We start from the raw sequence: 8,653 nt of genomic DNA on the forward strand, positions 1-8,653 counted from the left end.
TAGACCCACATGTCAGTTCGCTCTATCTCACAATGATAAGTGTGGCCCCACTTGTCAGGAGTAACCAAACGAATAATTTTACAGGAAGAAAAAGAACACTGTTGGGAACAAGTGGGCACCACACTTTATTATAGTGAGATAGAGAAAGAGCTCGCATGTTGATTCATAGGTATTTATGTCATTATAATATGAGAAAAGATATTTGAGATCATAATAATGGTGTCTAGTGGCATTTTTAGCATGTTTCTAACGAAGCGATGGCATTTTTGAGCAGTTGAAATTCTTAGTGACAAAACCGAGTAGTGGGACCCAACCGGTGACATAAATGATAAAAACTTGTTTACATAAGACTACTCACAGCGGGGAGTAACACACACACACACACACACACACACACACACACACACATATATATATATATGTTACTAGTGTATATTACTATCTTCATAGTAAGGAGTAATATGACGTCGTTCAACACTTAATTTCTAAGCTTGTAGACTCATTTTGTTTTGGTATGTGTGATGTTACTCAATTCATCTCTCTTCTTATTAAATCATTGCCACATAAGGCTGGTTGTAATGGGGGTATCATGCATATGATACTACCTCCCTAATATCATATATTAGTATCATGTAGTACTTTATTTATTGTCATGTTTGACACATATTAGCATAGCATTTATTAGATACTGTATCATGATATGATACTCAACGCTCTTTTTTCATTTAATTTTATGACATTACATCAAAATTATCTAGTTGGCATGTATGATACTAGTTATGATATTACCATTACGACCAGCCTAAGCAAATTTGCTGAGTTTGACCTTTTGTTATCACTAAAGTTACTCCCACTATAGGTTGTCTAAGAGGAATTCTTATGAAGGAGAAGTTCTGGGTGTTTAGCGTAAATCTGGACATGCCGGTGCTCTCGGCCTAACAAGCTGAGTATAAACAAAGTTATGTGAGGGGTGACGCATCTGCACAGTTTCCTCTTCCTCATGTGTTTAGAGCATCTCCAGCCGCGGCTCTAACAGGCTTTTTCCAGGTGTTTTTGCCGCACCGGTGCCTAAAATTCGGCTCAGTCGCATCCTCAGGAGCCCCTTTTTCGCCGGCTCAGGTCGAAACTGGTGTCGGCGGATCCAGGCCGAACCCGGCGCGCTGGGGCGCGTCTAGGAGCGCCGGCACAAGCGAAAAGGGGCATGGAGCCGCTCTATCGGCGAGTCGAGAGCCTCTTCCCGCCGTTTCTTCCCGCCCTCGCCCCCTACTTCCCTCCCATGCTCTCCTTTCCTCCCGCCAATCTCCCTCCCGCTCGCCTCCCAGCCGTCGCCATGCCGCCGAAGAAGTACGTGATCCCCCGCGCTGCAACCACCGCGACCGCCTCCGTCACCCAGCCAAAGCAGAGAAAGCCGAGGGCGCCGCCTTCCAAGCCACTGGGCATGACAAGCGCCGAGTGGAGGGCGGAAGTTCAGCGACGGGAGGCTGTCACCGACGACCTGCGGAACAGGGCAACAGCCAAGAAGGCCCGTGACAACGCGGCACGTGCCGCTGCTGCTGCGGCGGACCAAGCGAGGCCGAGGCGACTCGCTTGGGGATGATGAATCCACCAAGCGGCCACACCTAGTACGTACCTTGGAGCCAGCAAAGCGCCAGCTCTCTGTCCGGTTTCTCGTCGTCGCCGCAACTATGGGGATGCACGCCGTCGCCGGGCTATGCCGACGGGGACACGCACGGCGGGTTCAACCCCAACGTCACCTTCCTCCATGGACACCCGACCCAGCACACGCCCTCACCCGCCTTCGCCGGCGTGCAGTACCCTCCATACAACTACTCGCCGCCGGCTTACGCGTGCTCCCCGACGCCCCCTCTCCGCCGTGGCGCGTTGCCCTTCTCACAAGCTTCCACGTCGCACCTCGGCGACACCGACGAGACCGACACCGACATGGACGGCATCATCGCGGCAGGCTCGGCCGCGGCCGTCGCATCCCCCGGGTTCGCTACCCAGGACGACACGGTGGACCTCAGCAGCGACATGGACGGCGAGCTCGAGTACGGCGAGGAGGAGCCGGAGGAGCACGAGGAGGAGGAGGAGGAGCCGGCGACTGTTCCGGCGAGGAGGCGCAAGAAGAAGAAGGGGGCGGCCAGGACCGGTGAGCCACGCATTAAGTGGACGTCCAAGGAACAGGAATGCCTCGCCGAAGCGTGGAAAGTCATCTGCCTCGACCCGACCACCGACACGAACCAGAACATCGAGACGTACTGGGAGCACATCAAGGCCGATTCGACGAGCGCAAGCTCGTCGACCCCTACTTTAGAGGCGTCTACATGCAGCGCGGGGCGAAGGCAATGATGAACCATGGGGGGTTCATCTAGGCGGCGTGCAACAAATGGCATGGGATCGTCGAGGAGATCGCCGCTTACCCGGAGAGCGGCGCCAACGTCGAGGATCAGGTACGGCATGCCGGTCTCCCGCTTCTATTCGCCATGCGTGCCCGCCAACTATTTGTTCCTCCGCGCAGCTGGTGCGCATGTTCGCCTTGTATCGCCTAGGCAACCGCGACCAAGAGTTCAAGTACCTCCACGTTTACAAGCGCATTGACAAGTGCGAGAAGTGGGCGGAAGTCCGGCGCACCCTCGACAAGGCCAAGAAGACCTACAAGCCGGACGCGCCGACGCCGGGCGTGTCAGAGGGGCGGCCGGACGGCAACAAAGGGGCCAAGAAGGTGAAACACGTCGACGCGGCTACCGCGCGGGTGCAGTAGTCCATCGAGCATTGCCTCGCCGACGCACAGGCCCGGGTCGTCCTGCGTGAAGAGAAGACCGAGGCGTGGTGGTCGGCGTTGATGACGAGCAGCGCCGTCAAGCTCGACCTACTTCGGACCAACGTCGCCGCGAAGAAGAGGAACACCGACCTGGCTTTCCTGCTGGGCGGGGCGGACATGCTCCAGAGCAATGACGAGACGGTCAAGGCGTGGTACTTGGCGGAGCGTGGTCTCATCCTGAACCAGCTGCCGTCGACGGTGCCGCCAACTCCCACGCCCACGCCGCCGCCAAGCCCGAGCGGTGATGCCTCTACGAGTCCCCGCAACACAGAAGCCACGCCGACGCCGCCCAGCACAGAAGCCACGCCGACGTCGCCCAACACAAAATAAGCTCCGAGCCCGCCAAGCCCGCGCACGCCGACTCCGCCTACACCGGAGATCGACCTCATCGTCTGATGCCCTGCACGCGCGCCCTTTCTTTTTGAACGCCGAACTTTTCATTCGATCGCGGAACTGTGGCCGCATGATCGCCGGATTTGTGGCGTCTATTTTATGAGCGGGAATGACTACGTTTAAATTTGCCGCGGATTGAGGGGCGTCTAGGGGCATGGCTGGGAGCTACGTCGCCCCCAGGGACCGATCTAGCGCCGGTTCGTCCCCAGACCGCTCTTTTTTGACGTCCTGGAAGGCTGAACAGCTGAAAATGCTCTTAGGGTCATCGTATATATCCTCACAAGAACTAAACAAATACTTTTTTTCGGGGAAACTGACGGGATACTTAGAGTGGAACTATACATGAAGACACAACTGTCAAATATCAGTGCCGTTGGGGAACTGAAAAAAATTCTTTTTAAAAAATCAGTGCGGTTGGGTCTACACATATCAGTAGCATCCTGTCTCTGAAAACAAAAATATCAGTGGCATCCTGGCCTACAGAATTATTTGGTCGGATTGTTTTGCCAAGCTTGGACGTGTAAGTTTAAATCCAAACAAAGAGTCGCTTTCTGCTCGTAAACAATGGGAATATTAAATAGAATGGACCCTGTAATTACTAGCGCTGCCTCGTCCCATGCGGGACCTGGTTCCAAACTGACGAAATCATTTCATCATGCCATGGCCCGTGAGCGCGCGCTCTCCGCCCTCTCGCCATAGAGCAACTTCAACAGCCGACCTAAACTGACACTGATTTTATTTGTTTTTTGTCTGTTTGAGTCGGTCAAGCGGACATAAACATTCGCTTTCGTGTTTGGGTCGGTGCATGCACCCAACGTTGACCCGATTCATTTTGACGGCACGAGAAAAAAAAAGAATACATGCATTTTTAAAATAAAAACAACATTAATTAAACATTAAAGCCACCCACGAAGGCTGGCGAAAGTCCATGCGTCCACATTTGCATTAATGAAAATTAAAAACAAACTAAACTACGAGGCGGTGCGCTGCCCTAGGCGGCGGCAGCGTCCTCAGTGCCACTCCGCCTGGTGCACTGGCACGTTGACGCGCTGCCTCGGCCAGCGAGCTGGCGCCGGTAAAGGCGGGAGAAACTCCAAGGGAAAAAGAATGGCGGGGGCCTTGCCCTTGGCCTTGCTGCTGCCGGCGCCGGAGAAGAGCCCCATCTGGTTGCGCTGGGGTGGCTAGGATTTGCCGGCGACGGAGAAGCAGAATGTGGCTAGATGGGGACAGGGGCTAGCTGGAAGTGGATGATGACGGCCCCGCCGCATGGTCGGCTTAAAAAAGGATGACCGCCGTCACTGGCGCGTGGGCCAAGATCATAAATTAAACTGACCAGGAAGGCCACGGGCAGTTGGACGACCGTCAGGTGGGGATGTGACGGACACCGAGAAGGCGAGTGTGGCGTCTGTTCGTCCGCGCCGGCACATTTGGGGCGCAAATTAGCGGACTTGATTTGGGTTTGGGTCAGTGTGTTGGGCCTCCTCTTTTGTCCGCGTCGACCCAAACAGACTGCGGCGGACGAAATGGGACGCCCCATTGGAGTTGCTCTAATATTATTTGATAATTTCCTATTTTGTTAGTAGGTAATTGTCAAAGTACTCACTCTGTCCCGAAATGCTTGTCAGAGAAATTGATGTATCGATATGTATTTTAGTTCTAGATACATTTATTTTTATTTATTTCTGCGACAAGTAATTTTGGACGGAGGGAGTACGTGATATTTACCAGGTGACAACACTACTCCCTCCGTTTTTATTTACTTCGCATATTAGTTTTGGTCAAAGTCAAACCTTGTTAACTTTGATAAAGTTTATAGACCGAAGTATTAACATATACAATAACAAATCAATACTGTTTGATTCATATTGAATATACTTTCCTATCATATAGATTCGTTATTGTAAATATTCATAATTTTTTTTATAAATATGGTCAAACTTTATGAAGTTTAACTTCAGTCAAACTTAATATGCAGAGTAAATAAAAACGGAGGAAGTACTTCCTCCCTTCCTCCCTTCATAAATATTAGATGTTTTGAATATTTTAATATAGATTTATATACGGAATGAATGAGCCAACAAACAGACTAAAACGTGCTTATATATATCAGATTCAAAAATATACTCCCTCCGGTCCTTTTTAGTTCGCATATAAGATTTGACTGAAGTCAAGCCTCGTAAAGTTTGATCAACTTTATAGAAAAAAGTACCAACATTCACAATCTGAAATCAATATCAATAGATGTGTCATGACTTAAAGTTTCATATTGTATAACTTTAGCATGGCAAATGTTGATATTTTTTCATATAAATACGGTCAAACTTTGTGAAGTTTGACTTCAGAGAATTCTAATATGCAGAGTAAAAATGACCGGAGGGAGTATGTCTTATACTCGCATTTTTGAACAAAGGGAGTACTACCTAAGCTATTACTATTAAACTATTGTAACATGGTGCTATCCTGATAATTGCAGTAGACTAATAGCACTCTATAAGGCTGTGCCCATCCACAACAATCCAACAAACGACCACAAAATTCCGTCTACAATTATGGACCTTGAGTTGTGACCGGTAAACCTTCCTCCTGCTTTCCCCTCCCCTTCTTCTCGATCTCTCGCGCACCTGTTTCTCCTCCAGCTTACAAGTTACTACTACAGACCCACAAGCACAATTCCCCCCAGCTTTCACTCTTGGATTCAAATACCAGCGGAGCTGCTAGCTAGTCGATCGATATCAAGCATGCATGTACTACGTACATGTGCTTATTAATCACCCTGTCGATTCCTTCTAGCTAGTTGCATAAAATAGTGCTGTTAGATCTCGATCCTGTTTCATGGTACATACATGGAACACAGATTTTAATTTCCCTGCCCTTTCTTCCAGCTCCAGATGGTTTCTAGCCAGCTAGCTAAATACAAATCCCTCGACTGAAATATTCCCTGTACGTACGTACTTGATGAATCAATCAAGCTCTCTCCATTCTCCGTCTCCCTCGGTTTCCCCTTTGATACGCGTTCCCAAAGTTCTATTGGCATAGGGAAAGCACGTGTATGTAGCTGTAGGTTGTATCTCCGATTCGGGCGAGCGAGTGCACGGCCCTCTATATATGCCTTGTACAAGCACCAAATCCGCTCCTCAAACTGCTGGACGTGTACTAGCTCTGCCTCTTTGCTCTTTTCTAATCATCGCCGCAGCGCCGCAAATTTGTTGCCTTCCATTCCACCCACCTCGCGACCCCCCTACATGATGCAGTTCACCCATGCTGCAGTGACTGCACCGCCTCTCTACCCTAATGGGCACCACGGGCTAGGGCTAGGGCTCTTCCTTGACGTCGGCGCGCCGAGGGCACGCCCGTGGCCGGCTGCCGGGAGCTTGTTCCCGACGCTGCCGCCCTCCTCCAAGATCTCCCTGGGGAACCTCAACAGCGCCGGCTGCATGGAGCAGCTTCTGGTGCACTGCGCCAACGCCATCGAGGCCAACGACGCCACGCTCACGCAGCAGATCCTCTGGGTGCTCAACAACATCGCCCCCGCCGACGGGGACTCCAACCAGCGGCTCACCGCGGCGTTCCTCTGCGCGCTCGTCGCGCGCGCTTCCAGGACGGGGGCCTGCAAGGCGGTGACCGCGGCCGTGGCCGCCGCGGTCGAGTCGGCCGCGCTCCACCTGCACCGCTTCACGGCCGTCGAGCTCGCCAGCTTCGTCGACCTCACGCCGTGGCACCGGTTCGGCTACATGGCCGCCAACCACGCCATCCTTGAGGCCGTGGAGGGCTTCTCCGTCGTGCACGTCGTCGACCTCAGCACGACGCACTGCATGCAGATGCCGACCCTCATCGACATGCTCGCCAGCCGCGCCGAGGGGCCCCCGATACTCCGGCTCACCGTCGCTGATGTCGGGTGCAGCGGGCCACCGCCGGCGCTCGACATGTCCTACGACGAGCTCGGCGCGAAGCTTGTCAACTTCGCGCGATCCCGCAACGTGACAATGGACTTCCGGATGGTGCCCACCTCGCCGGCCGACGCCTTGACTTCCTTAGTCGACCAGCTCCGGGTGCAGCAGCTGGTCTCGGACGGCACCGAGGCGCTCATCGTCAACTGCCACATGCTGCTGCACACCGTGCCCGACGAGACGGCCGGGTCGGTGAGCCTGACACAGTCGGTCTCGCTCCGGACCATGCTCCTCAAGTCCATCCGAACCCTCGACCCAACGCTGGTCGTCGTGGCCGAAGAGGATGCCGACTTCACGGCGGGGGACGTGGTGGGGAGGCTCCGGGCGGCGTTCAACTTCCTGTGGATCCCGTACGACGCCGTGGACACCTTCCTGCCCAAGGGGAGCGAGCAGCGGCGGTGGTACGAGGCGGAGGTCGGGTGGAAGGTGGAGAACGTTCTGGCGCAGGAAGGGGTGGACAGGGTGGAGCGGCAGGAGGACCGGGCGAGGTGGGGGCAAAGGATGCGCGGCGCGGGGTTCCGGGCGGTGGCGTTCGGCGAGGAGGCGGCCGGGGAGATAAGGACAATGTTGAACGAGCACGCGGCCGGGTGGGGGATGAAGCGGGAGGACGACGACCTCATGCTCACGTGGAAGGGGCACAACGTTGTTTTCGCCTCAGCGTGGGCACCGTCGTGAGCTAGGCGACGTGCGGGATGCATTGTGATTGACAAGGTAAGTGAGTGTGTAGGTGTATGCCCGCATTGCTTGCATGGATAATGTGGTTTAGGGTTGGTTTCTGTGCATGTTCATTATATGAAAGATGGTCCTGTTAAATTAGTTTTTACTACTAGCTGATTCACTGCAGAGAATTGATCAGTTTGATCATTGTAATGATAGGCTCTTACAAATACACCGTAGAAGAATGAACAAAGGGAACCTTGGATCATTATGGATCCCACTCATGAAAAATGTAGAATGTGGTGTTCTTGAAAAATATGTAGAATGATCTTTATACCGAGAACATGATAAGATTTCATTTTGGAGACTGGTAAGTACAAATGCCGACCAAGGATAAGGACCAAATGAAGCTTTCCTATAACTTTTCTAGATTACGAAGAATATATTTTGGTGACTGATCGATGCTGAGGTTAGGGTGAGGAAAAAAAATTGAATGTGGACCTTGACAAATCTGAGAGCCATATGCCATATACATTTAAAGGTTTTAAAGGTCTTGAAATTTTATTGTAGAAATGTGCCCATGTGTCTTACTTGAAGGAGTGTTAGTAATCGTGCTCATGAGCTTCAAAAAAAAAGTAATCGTATACATGCAAGGCACGACCAGTTTGACGGTAATATTATTTCCTAGATTAACTACAACTGATGTTGATTCCAAGATTAATTGCTTTCAGTGCAACTAATGTTGTTTCCAATTTCAATTAATGCAATTAACGCATTTCCAAATTATTGATGATGTGATGAATACATCATTGAAGCAACGTGAGACGTTGGGTAT

The 8,653-nt window shown here is 51.8% G+C and overlaps 1 protein-coding gene across 1 annotated transcript; it reads left to right on the forward strand.

Annotated features, from left to right (window-relative positions):
- Nucleotides 1–5,750: 5,750 nt before the first annotated feature.
- LOC123188169 (scarecrow-like protein 32) lies at nucleotides 5,751–8,161 on the forward strand. The gene has a single exon (XM_044600211.1). The coding sequence runs from the start codon at nucleotides 6,457–6,459 to the stop codon at nucleotides 7,834–7,836; it is 1,380 nt and encodes a 459-aa protein (XP_044456146.1). The 5' UTR covers nucleotides 5,751–6,456; the 3' UTR covers nucleotides 7,837–8,161.
- Nucleotides 8,162–8,653: the final 492 nt, after the last annotated feature.

The sequence above is a fragment of the Triticum aestivum genome, chromosome 2A (assembly GCF_018294505.1).
Source record: "Triticum aestivum cultivar Chinese Spring chromosome 2A, IWGSC CS RefSeq v2.1, whole genome shotgun sequence".
In the NCBI taxonomy this organism is placed as follows: Eukaryota; Viridiplantae; Streptophyta; class Magnoliopsida; order Poales; family Poaceae; genus Triticum; species Triticum aestivum.

Bases quoted from the DNA above. Each gene is read 5' to 3' on its own strand.
- LOC123188169 (XM_044600211.1), top strand. From the start codon at position 6,457: ATGATGCAGTTCACCCATGCTGCAGTGACTGCACCGCCTCTCTACCCT.